This window comes from Ovis canadensis, chromosome 3 (assembly GCF_042477335.2).
Source record: "Ovis canadensis isolate MfBH-ARS-UI-01 breed Bighorn chromosome 3, ARS-UI_OviCan_v2, whole genome shotgun sequence".
Classification (NCBI taxonomy): domain Eukaryota; kingdom Metazoa; phylum Chordata; class Mammalia; order Artiodactyla; family Bovidae; genus Ovis; species Ovis canadensis.
Window position 1 is genome coordinate 213,610,947 of NC_091247.1, and position 18,765 is coordinate 213,629,711.

General features: G+C 41.5%; 1 protein-coding gene across 4 annotated transcripts in view; it reads left to right on the forward strand.

The window, feature by feature from the left end:
* The window catches only part of LOC138437847 (scavenger receptor cysteine-rich type 1 protein M130), a 38,457-nt gene extending 20,620 nt beyond the window's left edge, over positions 1–17,837 (forward strand). Inside the window, exons 7-17 of one of the 4 annotated variants that reach the window (XM_069585813.1) lie at positions 1,282–1,596; positions 1,694–2,008; positions 3,450–3,542; positions 3,624–3,938; positions 7,100–7,420; positions 8,328–8,636; positions 9,126–9,161; positions 9,362–9,469; positions 10,878–10,973; positions 12,075–12,127; positions 16,072–17,837. In XM_069585813.1, coding sequence (XP_069441914.1) covers positions 1,282–1,596; positions 1,694–2,008; positions 3,450–3,542; positions 3,624–3,938; positions 7,100–7,420; positions 8,328–8,636; positions 9,126–9,161; positions 9,362–9,469; positions 10,878–10,973; positions 12,075–12,097 — 1,931 coding nt within the window. In that variant the 3' untranslated portion in view covers positions 12,098–12,127; positions 16,072–17,837. Of the gene's footprint in view, positions 1–1,281; positions 1,597–1,693; positions 2,009–3,449; positions 3,543–3,623; positions 3,939–7,099; positions 7,421–8,327; positions 8,637–9,125; positions 9,162–9,361; positions 9,470–10,877; positions 10,974–12,074; positions 12,128–12,867; positions 14,462–16,071 lie in introns of those variants that run through there. The other 3 variants (XM_069585816.1, XM_069585815.1, XM_069585812.1) reach the window with 3 other exon arrangements.
* Positions 17,838–18,765: the final 928 nt, after the last annotated feature.

Consider the following 18,765-nt stretch of genomic DNA (forward strand, 5'->3'; position numbering starts at 1 on the left):
CATGTGCAGTGTGTTGCGAGGGTCAAGAGTCTAGGCTCTATAGTATACTGCCTGGCTCCAAACCCTGTCCCTTCATTAACCTGCTGTGTGACCTTAGCAAATTGCTTCACTTCTGTGCATTTTAGTTTCCTTGTCTGTAATAATTATACCCTAAGGCAATAATAAGGATGAAATAATGATTGCTAAGTAAATACTAAGATGCCATATTTGTTGTTGTTGTTTAGTTGCTAAGTTGTATCTAACTCTTTACGACCCTAGGGACTGTAGCCTGCTAGACTCCTCTGTCCATGGGATTTCTCAGGCAGAATACTGGAGTGGCTTGCCATTTCCTTCTCCGGGAAATCTTCCCAACCCAGGGATTGAACCTGGGTCTGCTGCTGAGTCTCCAGGCAGATTCTTTACCACTGAGCTTCCAGGGAAGCCCAAAATGCCACATACAAATATACATATATAGTAGGTGTTCACTTAATCTTCATTGCTATCATTATTATCATTATTTCTGAGGAGATAAACACAGGGGTTCAATTTCAGGTGGTTCTAATTTGGTCCTGGATACCATTAATTGAATAAAGACTACGGTGGCCTAATCAGTGCGTAATTCATTCAATTTGGAACACCTTAAATTCCAGATGTTCAAATAGATCTGCTTATGAGTATAAATTTAAAGAGAAATGTATAGATGAAAACATATTTACTGGCAGCTGAGAGAAAATGTCCACTGAGGAGATGAGAAAGCTGAGGACAGAACTTTGATTGGGGAACACGTGACAGGTTCTGATAAAGCACTGTCAGGCAGGAAGGAGGAGAAAACAGGGGAAAAATAGTATCTCATGTATCAAGTGTGACAGATATCAAAGAATAGGTCTGTTTTTCATTTTGGAAATAGGAAGTAGATATATTAAAAGTCTTTACCTAGAACCACTTGAAACGGTTGGGGCAGACTCCAGATTGCAGTGGCTGCATATAGAGATAAAATGTAGAGAGAATGAACACACATTATCTGTGGGCTCCAAAGTGATGGATAGTACAGGCAAAATACTGAATGGATAGAGTAATCATGCTCCAGAAATTATGGGTTCTATGAATCAAATTTCCATAATTATCTGATAGGGTAGTCCAGTGAAGGATGGGAAGGTCTGGAAATTGTTAAGCCCAACTCTAGGCAGAAAATCCAAGAGGAATGAATGGCTTCCCTTTCTCACTTTTGACTCCCTGCCTCACTCCCATCAGGAGAGAAGATCTTGGAATCGTGTTCTCTCTCACCAAAATATTATTTTTCAGCCCACAGGGAACCCAGACTAGTCGGAGGGGACATTCCCTGCTCTGGTCGTGTTGAAGTGAAGCATGGCGACACTTGGGGCACCATCTGTGATTCTGACTTCTCTCTGGAATCGGCCAACGTGCTGTGCAGGGAATTAGAGTGTGGCAGCGTTGTTTCCATCCTGGGGGGAGCTCACTTTGGAGAAGGAAATGGACAGATCTGGGCTGAAGAATTCCAGTGTGAGGGCAATGAGTCCCATCTTTCACTCTGCCCTGTTGCACCCCGCCCTGATGGGACGTGTAGCCACAGCAAGGACGTTGGAGTAGTCTGCTCAAGTGAGACCCAGACAACATGTTCGTTTTGTCCCCACATTGTGAAGAGGGTAGGGTTAGATAGTCACAGACATCTTGTTAAAGCCCTGTCTCCTTCCAGGATACACAGAAGTTCGCTTGGTGGGTGGAAATACCCCGTGTGAAGGAAGAGTGGAGGTCAAGATTCTTGGGACCTGGGGACGTCTTTGCAACTCTCACTGGGACATGGAAGATGCTCACGTTTTGTGCCAGCAGCTTAAATGTGGAGTTGCTGCTTCTATCCCAGGAAGAGCACCTTTTGGGAAAGGCAGTGGGCAGCTCTGGAGACACATGTTCCACTGCACTGGGACAGAACAGCACATGGGTGATTGTCCTGTAACTGCTCTGGGTGCATCGCTGTGTTCTGAAGGGCAAGTGGCCTCTGTAATCTGCTCAGGTAAGAGAATAAAGGGCAGCCAGTGAGGAGCCTCTCCCATGGTGGTGTGCCTTAAGAGTGGGTATAAGCGGGGAAAGAGAGAGTGGGACGAACTGAGAGAGCAGCATTGATGTATATACACTACCACATGTGAAAGAGATAGCTAGTGGGAAGATACTGTTTAACACAGAGAGCTCAGCTCATTGCTCTGTGGTGACCTAGAGGGGTGGGATGGGGGGTGTGGGAGGGAGACTCAAGAGAGAAGGCATATATGTATACTTGCAGCTGATTCATGTTATTGTACAGCAGAAACTAACACAACATTAAAAAAACAATTATAATCCAGTAAAAAATATTCTATGATAAACCAAAGAGTATTAAAAAATATATGTATATATGTATGTATGTATGTATATATGTATAACCAAATCACTGCTGAATTAACAGGAATTAACAACATTATTAATCAACTATACTTCCAAAAAGGAGCGGGTATACCTATGGCAAAGAATGGGAATAAAAGGAAATGATCTACTTTGAGAGATAATGAGAAGTGTACCAGAATATTAACTTCATTTGTCTTTTTAGTGGAAAGTAAACTTGATTTTCATGGACCTCATAGTTACATAGAGCTTATGTGTGTGGGTCAGTCGCTCAGTCATGTCTGACTCTTTGCAACTCCGTTGACTGTGCCCACCAGGCTCCTTTGTCCGTGAGAATCTCCAGACAAGAATACTGGAGTGGGTAGCCATTCCCTTCCCCAGAGGATATTCCTGACCCAGGGATTGAACCCAGGTCTCCTCCCTTGCAGACAGGTTCATTACCATCTGAGCCATCAGAGAATCCCATTTAGGACTTACCATGTAACTTCTCAGGCTTCCCAGGGGGTGCCAGAGGTGAAGAACCCAGCTGCAGGAGACATAAGAGACACAGGTTTTCCCTGGGTCAGGGAGATCCCCTGGAGGAAGGCATGGCAATCCACTCCACTATTCTTGCCTAGAGAATCCCACGGATGAGAAGCCTAGTGGGCACAGCCCATGGGGTTGCAGAGAGTCAGTCACGACTGGAGTAACTTAGCACAGGCACGCATGTGCCTTCTCAGAGGATCAGATTCATTCTTAGCCTGGTTGACCCAGACACCTTTCTCTAAAGCTATGTTTGTCCTGAGTTCATACATCTAGCATACCAATTGACCTCCTCTCTTCATTCCATGCTTCCCTGGTGGCTCAGACGGTAAAGTGTCTGTATACAATGCAGGAGACCTGGGTTCGATCCCTGGGTCGAGAAGTTCCCTGGAGAAGGAAAGGCAACCCACTCCAGTATTCTTGCCTAGAAAATCCCATGGACGGAGGAGCCTGGTGTCCATGGGGTCGCAAAGAGTCGGACATGACTGAGTGACTTCACTTTCACTTCATTCCATCCTTTTGCATCTCTTGTGATGGATAATGTTTGGTGCTTGCAGGAAATTGGAGTCAGACACTATATCCATGCAATTCATCTTCTTCAGATCCGAAAAGCTCCGTTGTTTTGGAAGAAAATGGTGTTCCTTGCATAGGTGAGAATCGGTGACCCATCTATGAGAATAATTTCCAAATCCTCAGAAATGCATTTATCACTATTTCATTTGCTCTTTCAGGGAGTGGACAGCTTCGCCTGGTAAATGGAGGTGGGCGTTGTGCCGGGAGAATAGAGGTCTATCATGAGGGCTCCTGGGGCACCATCTGTGATGACAGCTGGGACCTGGATGATGCCCACGTGGTGTGCAGGCAGCTGGGCTGCGGTGTGGCCATTAATGCCACGGGTTCTGCTCATTTTGGGGAAGGATCAGGGCCCATCTGGCTGGATGAGGTGAACTGTAATGGAAAAGAATCTCGCATTTCTCAGTGCCATTCCCATGGCTGGGGGCGGCAGAACTGCAGGCATAAGGAGGATGCAGGAGTTATCTGCTCAGGTGAGTTCTGCAAAATGACAACTGGTTACAGTTTTGGAAGAAATGGCTGAGGTGGGGTGGTGGTAGGGAGGGTATTGACCTGAGCAAACTCCTTGAACTACAGGTTCAGAGGGAACAGTTGTGAGATTCAGGCTGCCAGAAGTGTGGATCTGATGCATTAGTCTCCTTGAACTACAGGTTCAGAGGGAACAGCTGTGGCATTCAGGCTGCCGGAAGTGTGGATCTGATGCGTTAGTGCTACCTCATGTGCAACGTGGGCTTCTCAGGCGGCTCAGACAGTAAAGATGCTGGAGACCTGGGTTTGATCCCTGGGTGGGAAGTTTCCCTGGAGAAGGGAATGTCTACCCATTCCAATATTCTTGCCTGAAGAATCTCATGGACAGAGGTGCAGAGTTGCATGAGTTGCAGTCCATGAGTTGCAGAGTCAGACATGACCAAGCAACTAAGCACACAGACACACACGTGCAAGGTAGTATGTAGTATGATATCAGAAAGAGGAAAATTCAGAAGTGAGTTTGCATGTCATGAAAATGACAGTAAAACTAACAATGAGAAATTCTTTTATAAACATATAGGGTGCTGGATGTTGGTTAAGGATTCAGTGTACCACACGATGATTCAGTTCAGTTCAGTTCAGTTGCTCAGTTGTGTCCGACTCTTTGCGACCCCATAAATCACAGCACGCCAGGCCTCCCCGTCCATCACCATCTCCCGGAGTTCACTCAGACTCACGTCCATCGAGTCCGTGATGCCATCCAGCCATCTCATCCTGGGTCGTCCCTTTCTCCTCCTGCCCCCAATCTCTCCCAGCATCAGAGTCTTTTCCAATGAGTCAACTTTTCACATGAAGTGGCCAAAGTACTGGAGCTTCAGCTTTAGCATTATTCCTTCCAAAGAAATCCCAGGGTTGATCTCCTTCAGAATGGACTGGTTGGATCTACTTGCAGTCCAAGAGACTCTCAGGAGTCTTCTCCAATACCACAGTTCAAAAGCATCAATTCTTCGGCGCTCAGCCTTCTTCACAGTCCAACTCTCACATCCATACACTACCACAGGAAAAACCATAGCCTTAACTAGACAGACCTTAGTCGGCAAAGTAATGTCTCTGCTTTTGAATATACTATCTAGGTTGGTCATAACTTTTCTTCCAAGGAGTAACCATCTTTTAATTTCAAGGCTGCAGTCATCATCTGCAGTGATTTTGGAGCCCCCCCAAAATAAAGTCTGACACTGTTTCCACTGTTTCCCCATCTATTTCCCATGAAGTGATGGGACCAGATGCCATGATCTTCATTTTCTGAATGTTGAGCTTTAAGACAACTTTTTCACTCTCCTCTTTCACTTTCATTAAGAGGCTTTTTAGCTCCTCTTCACTTTCTGCCATAAGGGTGGTGTCATCTGCATATCTGAGGTTATTGATATTTCTCCTGGCAATCTTGATTCCAGCTTGTATTTCTTCCAGTCCAGCGTTTCTCATGATGTACACTGCATAGAAGTTATATAAGCAGGGTGACAATATACAGCCTTGATGTACTCCTTTTCCTATTTGGAACCAATCTGTTGTTCCATGTCCAGTTCTAACTGTTGCTTCCTGACCGGTTTCTCAAGAGGCAGGTTAGGTGGTCTGGTGTTCCCATCTCTTTCAGAATTTTCCACAGTTTCTTGTGATCCACACAGTCAAAGGCTTTGGCATAGTCAATAAAGCAGAAATAGATGTTTTTCTGGAACTCTCTTGCTTTTTCCATGATCCAGTGGATGTTGGCAATTTGATCTCTGGTTCCTCTGCCTTTTCTAAAACCAACTTGAACAACAGGGAGTTCACGGTTCACGTATTGCTGAAGTCTGGCTTGGAGAATTTTGAACATTACTTTACTAGCATGTGAGATGAGTGCAATTGTGCGGTAGTTTGAGCATTGTTTGGCATTGCCTTTCTTTGGGATTGGAATGAAAACTGACCTTTTCCAGTCCTGTGGCCACTGCTGAGTTTTTTAAACTTGCTGGCATATTGAGTGCAGCACTTTCATAGCATCATCTTTCAGGATTTGAAAAAGCTCAACTGGAATTCCATCACCTCCACTAGCTTTGTTCGTAGTGATGCTTTCTAAGTCCCACTTGACTTCACATTCCGAGATGTCTGGCTCTAGATTAGTGATCACATCATCATGATTATCTGGGTCATGAAGATCTTTTTTGTACAGTTCTTCCGTGTATTCTTGCCACCTCTTCTTATTATCTTCTGCTTCTGTTAGGTCCCTACCATTTCTGTCCTTTATTGAGCCCATCTTTGCATGAAATGTTCCCTTGGTATCTCTAATTTTCTTGAAGAGATCTCTAGTCTTTCCCGGTCGGTTGTTTTCCTCTATTTCTTTGCATTGATCACTGAGGAAGGCTTTCTTATCTCTTCTTGCTATTCTTTGGAACTCTGCATTCAGATGCTTATATCTTTCCTTTTCTCCTTTGCTTTTCGCTTCTCTTCTTTTCACAGCTATTTGTAAGGCCTCCTCAGACAGCCATTTTACCTTTTCACATTTCTTTTCCATGGGGATGATCTTGATCCCTGTCTCCTGTACAATGTCACAAACTTCTGTCCATAGTTCATCAGCCACTGTATCAGATCTAGTCCCTTAAATCTATTTCTTACTTCCACTGTATAATCATAAAGGATTTGATTTAGGTCATACCTGAATGGTCTAGCGGTTTTCCCTACTTTCTTCAATTTCAGTCTGAATTTGGCAATCAGTAGTTCATGATCTGAGCCACAGTCAGTTCCTGGTCTTGTTTTTGCTGACTGTGCCAAATCATCAAGAAGTTACCAAAGAATTTCTAATAATGGCATATCCTGTTAGATCATGTTAGTGTTACTTGCTCAGTCATGCCCACCTCTTTGCAACCCCATGGGCTGTACCCAGCCAGGCTCCTCTGTCCATAAAATTCTCAGGCAAGAATATTAGAATAGGTAGCCATTGCCTTCTCCAGGGGGTCTTCCCAACCCAGGGATTGAACCCCAGTCTCCTGCACTACAAGCAGATTCTTTACCATCTGAGCCACCAGGGAAGCACACTGACCTATTTTTAAAAACGTGCACATATCAGAGTAAATGAAGAGAGTCCTCTGGATGTTCAGGAAAGAGGCAAAACTACTAACTATTTATTTCACCCCAGAGTTCATGTCTCTCAGACTCGTCAGTGACACCAGCAGCGAGACCTGTGCAGGGCGCCTGGAAGTCTTTTACAGTGGAGCTTGGGGCAGCGTGGGCAAGAGTGACATGTCTGCCACCACAGTGGGGGTGGTATGCAGACAGCTTGGCTGTGCGGACAAAGGGAGTATCAGACCAGCACCTTCAGACAAGGTGGAGCACAGGTACATATGGGTGGACAATGTCCAGTGTCCTAAGGGACCGGAAACCTTATGGCAGTGCCCATCATCTCCGTGGAAGAGGAGACTGGCCAGCCCCTCAGAGGAGACCTGGATCACATGTGCTGGTGAGTATCTGTGGGCCTGTATGACAATCTCATTCTGTTGCCCCACTCTCATCTCCTGATCTAACTCAGTGAGAATGAGTAAGGTTTGGTTAACCCTTATTCTACCTGGGTGATGTAACTGATTTTATTTAATTTGTCCTTTGGATACTCAGGATCAGTGACCATTTTCTCAAAGATGATCATACTCTGATGGCCTTCTCAAAAGTTTTACTCAGTTGTGCTTTCTCTGTGAACAAATTAGGATCAGAGAATATATAATTAAGTATTTGACTATTGAGTTGCTCCATTTTTCTTTCAAATAATATCTTGTTACACTCAATACAAGGAGAGAGGCAGTCAGAAAGATCAATCCTGAGTTATTTCCCTATTCTACACATTCTTAAGCTGAAAGATTTCTATTTATCTGGTTGTTTGAGAGGATTTATACTGAGTTGGCCAAAAAGTTCATTTGTCTATAACTATGGAACAAAATTTTTGACCAACCTAATACATTTACAATGCTAACTTTATCTCATTGACATTTACTAAGTTACACTAACGTTCTAATGTCCAGGATGAAATATTTAATACACCCAGTTTGTTGGAAGGACATGCACTTCCATGAGATAAATGTTGTAAAATTCCAAATGCACATTCAATAAGCAAGCAGAATTTTTTTCTCTCTTTATTTATTTTTTATATAAATTTATTTATTTTAATTGGAGGTTAATTACTTTACAATATTGTATTGGTTTTGCCATACATCAACATGAATCCACCACAGGTATACACTTGTTCCCCAAACAGATTTTTTAAAAATCTTTTAAAACAGATTTTTAAAAAAGAATTTCAAAATTTTCTTTTCTCCTGTGACCTCCTGGGAGCTTTTATTGTCTCAGAAATGATCAAGATGTCTCTGATTTTTCAGATAAAATAAGGCTTCAGGAAGGAACCACTAATTGTTCTGGACGCGTGGAGGTCTGGCACGGAGGCTCCTGGGGCACAGTGTGTGACGACTCCTGGGACCTTAAAGATGCCCAGGTGGTGTGTCGCCAGCTGGGCTGTGGCTTAGCTCTGGAGGCAGGAAAAGAGGCAGCGTTCGGCCAGGGAACTGGGCCCATATGGCTCAATGAAGTGAAGTGCAAGGGCAATGAGTCTTCCCTGTGGGATTGTCCTGCCAGATACTGGGGACACAGTGACTGCGGGCACAAGGAGGATGCCTCTGTGAAGTGCTCAGGTGAGCTCAAGGGGTCTGGAATCTCCAGCGGAGGCAGCGAGGAGAGGATGGGCGGGGAAGTGCATTGTGTAAGGACCGGAAGTACCAACCCAGCGACCTGGTGGGGAGAGAATCCTGCGTGTTGTTATACATTGGTCTTCAGATGGTAAAGAATCCGCCTGCAATGTAGGACACCTGGATTTGAACCCCGGGTTGGGAAGAGCAACCCACTCCAGTATTCTTGCCTGGAGAATTCCTTGGACAGAGGAGCCTGGCGATCTACAGTCCTTGGGATCGCAAAGAGTCAGACACGCCTGAGTGACTTTCACTGAGGAAAAGCATTTAGCTTGCATGTGTCCGTGTGCAGAGGGAGGAAAAAGTAGGGGTCTCTAGTTTTGGGTGGGAAGAAGTAGTTTACTTGATTGAGAGGCTAAATCCCCAGACAGGAAACAGACATGACTGTTGTGTATGTAACTCCCAGAATTGAGTCTCTCCTCTTTCCTCCTACAGAAATTGCAGAAAGCAAAGGATCACTAAAGGCTGCAGGTATATCAAGGGGTTTCTGAGCATGGGACCGATTGTCTGCATTATTTAGAAACCCTCTTATTAAGATGTTCTGGGTCAGAAGCTCTAAGAAGCTGAAATTCACTTCAGCAATCCTGTAGTTGACCTAGAAAAGGATAGTAACTGGGGACCTAGGTCTTGTAACTAAGATGTTATTACCTCTTGTGCTTCCCTGTGCTCAGGTCACTCATCCACTGTTGTACTCGGAGTCCTTGGGGTCATTCTGTTGGCCTTTCTCATCGCAGCCCTCTTGTGGATTCAGAAGCGAAGACAGAGACAGCGACTTGCAGGTCTGAGCCAAATTATCGTGTCTCTAACATTTCTATGGCATAAGAAATTTCTTGGAATAATACAACAGCAACAACAAAATTAGATTCAAGTATCAAATGGCCACAAAGAGGAAACCTAGAAGAGATTTAAACAGTTTCCCCAAAAGAAGAAACAAAAATTTAGAGAAGAAAAGGGATACTGCTTGTATTGATGATTATTATAATGTAGCTATGGGCTTCCCTGGTGGCTCAGTGGTAAAGAATCTGCCTGCCAATGCAGGAGACTAGGGTTCAGTCCCTGGGTCAGGAAGATCCCCTGGAGAGGGAAACGCAATCCACTCCAATATTCTTGCCTGGAAAATTCAATGGACAGAGGAGCCCAGCAAGCTATAGTCCATGGAGTTGCAAGAGTCAGGTATGACTTAGCAACTAAAAACAACAGCAAATAGTCTATCTACATCTTTAATTGGATGTTACAGAATCGGTCGTTTAGAATGTGTATGCTTGTGTGATACATGAATCCTTTATTGCCCAAACATTATTTGCTCTTACTCTATACTTATTACTAAATTTACTGTTCTGTTAAGCAACATGCTAGGTTCTGAAGATGACTCAGACATGGATAACCCAATGTTCTGTCTTTATGTAATTTCCAGTCTAGTGAAAGAGAGATATATGTAAACAAATACGTTGCAATGTATTATTATATAGTAACATGAATAAAGAACAAAGGGGGCCCAGAAAATACATTAATTAACTGAAAAGGGAGTATCGGAGGCTTCTAGGAGATTTTGAGACAAATTTTGAAGATATAGAGCAAAGAACTTAGGAGTGCATTTCAGGGAGAGAAAAAAAATATTTACAACTGTAGAGAAGCTTAAAAGATGGCACATTTGGTGATTTGGTGGGGGTAAGTAAAACGTGAGTTCAAGGACAGAAGTTCCTGATGAGGCTGAAGAAAGGGGAAGAAACAAGCAGTGAAGTTCTGTATTTCCCAGTAAGAAGATTAACAGTCATTAAAAAGTATGGTATAGTGGACAGAGTATTCAGGCAGGCTCTTAGAAAGTTCTGTTTGGACATCTGACACGTTATTGACTAAGATAGGATTTTGAAATAGTTGAGATGAAAGATGAAAAAGACTTTATAGTGAGAATGAACAGGAAAGGATAGGTTTTATAAAGATTTTAGACAAATCTCCAGTGAATTATGGAAGAATGCTGGCTGCCTTGGGAGAAGAAACTGGGTAGTAATAAGATGGCAGTTGGACACCTGGGTTAGTTTCATGAAGCTTGGTAGTAGAACAGAATGAAAACAAGACAAGGGCTTAGGTGATGATTGGGTGTGTTTACACTGCTGAGAACAAGAACACATAGGGAGGGAAAGTTTTATTATGCCCCCCTGACTCCTAACCTACCACCTCTTTTGTCAGTTTCCTCAAGAGGAGAGAACTCTGTCCACGAAATTCAATACCGGGAGATGAATTCTTGCCTGAAAGCAGATGATCTGGACCTACATAATTCCTCAGGTCTGTGGATTCTTAGAGGGTCCATAGCTCTGGGGTTCAGACCGGTAACTGCAGCTGAGGCTGAGAGGCATTCTACTTCACATAGTAGTGGCAAGAAATCTCAAACAAAATAAGAAGCCTGTGATGCACAAAAGGAAGAAAAGCAGGAATGAACTAAGCATTTTTCTTAGAAATTTTCATTATTGAATATTTAATAATGAATAAGTATTCATTATTCATAGAAATTACAATCATGAAGATTGTAATTAAGAGGTCCATGATAATTTCTGACAGAGGAACTGCATTGTAGGATATTGTGACTTGCACATCTTTATATTAAAATAGAAACTAACCTTTGAAAGATTAAACATTTCATACCTCTTTCATAATTTCTTCCATTTCCCCTTTCTGCTATGTTCCTTTCTCTAACTTACATTTTTCTGAAAGTTTAAGCTTTCTGTGTCTTTATCCCATCAGAAGCCATTCCTATTCATGGGACTAGCCTTATTTCCCATTACATTAAGCTTCTTTCCTTATTCTCTGACTTCTGTTTAGCACCAGAGCACCAATTCTGCCTCTAGGAGGCATAACTCTGCTGGGTTGCAAAAAATATCCCAAGGACTTCCCTGGTTGTCCAGTGGTTAAGACTCTGTGCTTCCACAGCAGGGGGCATGTATTTGATCCCAGAACTAATATCCTGCATGCCCTGTGGCTAAAAAATACAATGCAATACAATACAATACAATAATAATAAACATCTTTAAAAACCCCAATATCCACTTTATGAAGACTCAATGCCTTCTCAGTATTCCTTACCATCTGAGAGGGATCTGCCTCACTTCTTTAGTGAAAAGGAATTGGTATTTTCCAAAACTAACTCAAAGGAATATATATAAGACAGGGGAAAGACTTTCCGTGCCTCTTAATTGACATTGTTTGCCTTCTTAATTGTGAACAGTGTTTTTAAATGTTCAAAGAGCTTCTGAGGCACATGAGGGGAGGTCTGATTTATTTCCCAGTAATTATTTTCTTCCTTTCAGAAAATTCCAATGGGTAAGATGGTTTTAATGATGCTGGACTAATTTCTGTGTCTAAATCTCTTTCTATTTTTGGATGAAAAAGAAGATCACTTTGACGTACAATGAACAAGAGAAAGGGAATTGTAACCTGGTGAGGTAAGAAGAATTTATTCATCGTTGTTCAAAGCAGTTGTGTTCCTTTTGAGAATGCCTCTGGTATTAAGAAGAAAGAAAGAATGTATATACATATGTATGTCCGTGTATGTTTATGTTGTATGTATATCCATATTCAGAATATGCAACAGTTTTTAAAGAAATTAATTTTATTTATTGATGTATTTTTGGCTGTGTTGAGTCTTCGTTGCTTTGCGCAGGCTTTCTCTAGTTGCCGGAAGTGGGGGCTACTCTTCATTGCAGTACACAGCTTCTCACTGTGGGGGCTTCTCTTGTTGCAGAGCTCAGGCTCTAGGAAGCGCAGGCTTCAGTAGTTGCAGCATGTGGGCTCAGTGGTTGTGGCAAGTGGGCTTAGCTGCTCCATAGGATGTGGGATCTTCCCAGATCAGGGATGGAACCCATGTCCCCTGCATGGACAGGCGGATTCTTATCCATGATGCCACCATGGAAGTCCCTGCAACAAATTTTTATAAATGACTCTTGTCCGTCCCTTAGTTACAGATATCTTAAGCAATAACAGTGGTTTATTACGTTGCTAAGGAGAAGCTGGGGAAGTAAATAAGAATAACTCTTCTAAAGATATTGTAGGAGTCATTTCAGAAAAGAGACAAGACATGTCTACAGGTGTATAATGCATGCTAGGATAAAGATAGTAAAAGATACTATCAGTTCAGTTCAGTCGCTCAGTCGTGTCCGACCCTTTGCGACCCCATGAATCGCAGCATGCCACGCCTCCCTGTCCATCACCATCTCCTGGAGTTTACTCAGACTCACGTCCATCAAGTCAGCGATGCCATCCAGCCATCTCATCCTCGGTCGTCCCCTTCTCCTCCTGACCCCAATCCCTTCCAGCATCAGAGTCTTTTCCAATGAGTCAACTCTTCGCATGAGGTGGCCAAAGTACTGGAGTTTCAGCTTTAGCATCACTCCTTCCAAAGAAATCCCAGGGCTGATCTCCTTCAGAATGGACTGGTTGGATCTCCTTGCAGTCCAAGGGACTCTCAAGAGTCTTCTCCAACACCACAGTTCAAAAGCATCAATTCTTCGGCGCTCAGCCTTCTTCACAGTCCAACTCTCACAACCATACATGACTACTGGAAAAACCATAGCATTGACTAGATGGACCTTAGTTGGCAAAGTAATATCTTTGCTTTTGAATATACTGTCTAGTTTGGTCATAACTTTTCTTCCAAGGAGTAAGCATCTTTTAATTTCATGGCTGCAGTCACCATCTGCAGTGATTTTGGAGCCCGCCATAATAAAGTCTGACACTGTTTCCACTGTTTTCCCATCTATTTCCCATGAAGTGATGAGACTGGATGCCATGATCTTCATTTTCTGAATGTTGAGCTTTAAGCCAACTTTTCCACTCTCCTCTTTCACTTTCATCAAGAGGCTTTTTAGTTCTTCTTCACTTTCTGCCATAAGGGTGGTGTCATCTGCATATCTGAGGTTATTGATATTTTTCCCCCAAAGATACTACATGCATATGGAAAGCTTGCCTAAGAGTTTGGAGAGATTGCAAAGATGTGATGATCAAGTTTAACATCTGGTGACTGAAAGATGGGCCATTCTAGGGAAAGGATATGGCATGTACAAAGTGTGGCATGTCGGGGGGAGCAAGGAAAGGAGGGTGGGATGAATTGGGAAATTGGGATTGACCTATATACACTATTGATGCCATGTATAAAGTGAATAATGAGAACTGACTGTATAGCCCAGGGAACTCTGCTCAGTGCTCTGTGGTGACCTAAATGGGAAGGAAATAAAAAAAAAGGGGGAGGGATATGTGTCTACATAAAGCTGATTCACTGTATGATAGAAACAATCACAACATTGTAAAACAACTATACTCCAATAAAAATAAATTTTAAAATGTGGCATAAAAGAGAATCACACATTTGGGGAGTGGTAAGCTTTTCATTCAAAACATATTGAAAGTATGTTTGGTGACAAGTGGTGTCCTGAGCACTGAAGATGCAGAGATAAAATATACTATTGACAAAGACATGGCTATTTGATGAAAGATCTCACAGTTTCTGTGTGGGTGTACGGAGAGGCCGTGTCAGGGGAGGGATGTGATGAGTGTCTAGACAGGAAAGGCTGCATAGAGCCCAATAACAAATGGTCTTATCTGTTGTGTTTCCTGTTCATATTTTATTTCAGTGACTGTTGGGGAGATGGTGGGCTTTGAAAGATTAAGTTTAGGCAAGATATAATCAGATTTGCTTTTATAATTTGTTTTCATAAGAAAAATGGAACCAAAGAAAAGAGTGAATAAGGCAAGAAATTTTTTGTTATACATAAAAAAGAAAAGATGGTGAAATGAATTAGTGGGTACATTTTCTATTTTGTTAAACAGTTTTGGGAGGACTATTCCTCTGGAATGATATATAGCAGAAGTATGGGTTTTTGTAGAGATATTTTATATGGCGTATGAGAAATACGGAGTGAGACAAAGAATAAAAGTTAGACTTCTTAAAAGTATGTAAATGTAAAATGTTAATATCATGCTTATAGACACATAAACATAGAGTTGTCATAAACTGTATACAAGGTAAAGTGTTAATATATGTATACCATATACATATATAGTATCATACTATATATATAAAAGGCTTCTCAGGTGGCTCAGTAGTAGAGAATCCACCGGCTAAGCAGGAGACTCGAGTTAATCTCTGGGTTGGGAAGATCCCCTGGAGAAGGAAATGGCAACCCACTCCAGTATTCTTGCCTGGGAAATCCCATGGACAGAGGAGCATGGCAGGCTACAGTCCATGTGGTTGTGAAGAGTCGGACACAACTTAGCAACTAAGCAGCAGCTATATAAAAAGCAATTGTTAAGACAAAGCATGTAATAAATCATTGGGCAAAGAATTGAAAAAAGCAATTCTCACAAAGTGAATTATAAATCACTATTAAATAATTTTAAAATGCTCACAGTATGTCTTGGCAATTCAAAGTATGATTAACAATGAGCTGTTCTTTATATAAATCAGACCAACAAATACTTAAAGCAGCACCAATGTTTCTTGTTGGTGGGAATACAGAGAAAAATGTAATTTCAAATGTTGCTGTTGGAAACAAGAGGTGTAGTAGCCTTATGAGAGAGAAACTTAGAAACTTTTATTAATTTGAAAAAAAAATGCTTCCCAGATCTTTTGACCCAACAATCTACCCCTAAAAATTTCTTTCATACAGATAAAGCTATTAATATATAAGAACAAATATACAAGAATTCCTTTTAACAGCCTTTTTAGTACTGCCCCAAAGCTAGAAACAAAATGAATGCCAATCAGTGGGGTAGCAGTGGCTGGAAAAATTATGGTGCAGCCAGCTAAAAAAGAAAAAATTGTGCTTAAAATTTAATAACATCATTCCACTTTTGTGTTCACATTACTGAATACAACTAAACATAGTCTTTGCATTTATAAAACTGTCATGTGTGTACAAGTAAAGAAACAATTAAAAATTCTAACAGATTGTAAACTGAGGACTATGAATGACTTTTGGTTAGTAACGTCAAACCTATGAGTATTATTCTGATAAATGATATTGATCTCATAAATAAATAATAACAAATAATAAATAAATAACAAACTACTTTTTCCTTAAAGAGTAATCACTACTAAGTCACTGCTTCAGAATCACACTAGGGTGCATTTCAAAATGGCCTTTCTGTACTGTAATTCTCTGGAGTAGAAATAATGCTTAAGCACACTGAAGTTTGAAGATCATTGCCTTTAAGTTTTCTGTTTAGGAAAGTAGTATGGCTTTTAATATATGTGAGTAAGTGAGCAAATGAGTGTGCGTATGTGAGAGACAGAGGTAATAGAATACATTATATTAAATTATAATGTAAGTCCTCTACATGTGTGCACGTGCATATGAAGAGAAAAGTAACATTATTTTATTTGTGTCTTTAGTTCAGCCAGCTTGAGAAGACCTGGACTATTGAGTGAGCAAGGATCAACACTGAAGATCACAATACAGTCCTTTGTCTCCTGGTATTCAAAAGACTGCTGCTGAATTTTAAAAAATTAATTTGGTGAATGTGATGCCTAAAAAGTAGTAGATAAGATTTTCAAGGGTATTAAGTGAAAAAGAATATTGCCGATTTGAATTTGTCTTAACTCCTTATTTTTGATTCTAAGAATTTCTGAATGAGCTTTCTGACTTTTAGAGTTTCATAAATACAATATGATGTTTTTTTCATCTGACAGTGTTCTATTTTACATTTATCTTTTTCTAGTTTGGTTTAAAAAGTAATTTTCTTCTTACTGTGCTGTGTGCTAAATTGTTTCAGTTGTGTTCGACTCTGTGACCCTATGACTGTAAGCCCACCAGGCTCTCTGTCTCTGGGATTCTCCAGGCAAGAATACTGGAGTGGGTTGCCATTTCCTTCTCCAGGGGATCTTCCTGGCCCAGGGATTGAACCCGTCTCCTGTGTCTCCTGCACTGCAGGCAGATTCTTTACCACTGAGCCACCTGGGAAACTTTCCAGGGAAAGGAAAGAGAATGATTATTGAAGGGTTTGTAATAACATATGGTTCTGTTTACAATACATGCCTCTCCTGAGTTCTTTCATTGCTTTCTGTCACTGTAATTCTGGTTACAAAAATTGCACAGGAAATCCTGGTAGGGGTACAAAAATCTCATGTTTTAGGCAGCATAACTAAGCTGAAATGAATGCATCAATTATGTCATATATATATATATACACACCTTATAATGAAAGTTTATATTTTACTAAAAATCACTTACTGATGTAACATGTTAACATAAGGAAAGGATAACATGTAAAGAAAGACTGAGAGCGAATTGATGCTTTTGAACTGTGGTGTTGGAGAAGACTCTTGAGAGTCCCTTGGACTGCAAGGAGATCCAACCAGTCAATCCTAAAGGAAATCAGTCCTGAATATTCACTGGAAGGACTGATGCTGAAACTGAAACTCCAATACTTTGGTCACCTGATGTGAAGAACTGACTTATTGGAAAGACCCTGATGCTGGGAAAGATTGAAGGCAGGAAGAGAAGGGGACGACAGAGGATAAGATGGTTGGATGGCATCACTGACTCGATGGACATGAGTTTGAGCAAGCTCCAGAAGTTGGTGATGGACAGGGAAGCCTGGCATGCTGCAGTCTATGGGGTCACAAAGAGTTGGACATGACTGAGTGAACTGAACTGAACTGTTAGTGATTGAAGGCTGTTTAGAGTCTATTAACTTGTTGAATATCCAAGCGTTAGATCCAATTTGATTTCATTTGAGTACTGCATGCACCCTTTTCTAGTGCTTAGGGCTTCAAAGCAACTATCTTGTAGAATCATGACATTTGGCTCATTTTCAATTTCTTTTGTATCTCTTGTCAATTTCAATGGCAGATCTTCCTCAGCTTTCAATGGCCTTGAGAGTGTGTGTGTGTTTGTGCACGTGTGCTCAGTTGATCAGTAGTGTCTGATTCTGTGAACCCATGGACTGCAGCTCACCAGGCTCCCCTGTACGTGGGATTTTCCAGGCAAGAATACTGGAGTGGGTTGCCATTTCCTTATCCAGGGGATCTTCCAAACTGAGTGATCGAGCCTTTGTTTCCTGTATCTCCTGCATTGGCAGGTGGATTCTGTACCACTGAGCCACCTGGGAAGCCCTTCAATGTCTTAACCTCTTGATAAACCTATCGGTAAATTGAAATTGTCCTGGATAGAAATGTATTTAATACTCCTGACCTCTGAACATGGTGGTTTAGCCTAGCTTTCTTTAAATGTTCTCAGAACACTTACATTAGCCTACAGTTAGGTCAAATCATCTAACACAAAGTCTGTTTAATAGTGTTGAATATCTCATATAATTCATTGAATGCTGCACTTGAGAACAAAAAATTGGAGTGGTTGGCTGGGTGCAGAATGGTTGTCCACCTTTGTGGTGGTGTGACTGACTGGAGGATGTGTCTCATTCTTGCCACTGCCCAGCACAATAAGAGTAACTGACAGCATATCACCAGCCCAGGAAAAAATCAAAACCCCAAATTGGAAGTAGTTTCTACTAGACGTGTATTGCTTATCTCATCTCTACAAATGCTTGGGCCCTTTCATCCATATTCCTATTTCAAAATCAAATTCACAACCACTGACCGGAAAAGATTCATGGTCCCTTTCCTTTTACTGTTTAGCATGTAATATGAAGATTTTTATAAGAGTCAGTTGAAAGGCACTTTTAATAGAAAGAGGAACATCACAGAAACAGCAAAAAGGAGAAACAGTTCCACTTACAGGAACTCATGAGAGCTCAGAATGAACCATAAACTTGATAAATGTTCTTCCCAAAGAGAAGGCTCAGGCTTAGCTGAGAAGAACAGAAAGTCCCATGCATAACATGAGACAGTTGTCCCGCTGGGGTTACCTTTGTGCATGATGTTTGATGTTTTAAACTATCTAAGGCAGGGATTGTGGACCCGAAATTTAGGTCCCAGAGACTGGGTAAAAATGTGTATTTTTAAATAAATATATCAGGCATATTCCTTGCCAGGGAGCATCTTTGAAAAGTAATAACTTCCTGGGAATAAAATTAAGTCGAGAATGTTGGTGCCCCACACATGAAGATGTGGGATTTTAAGTAACCA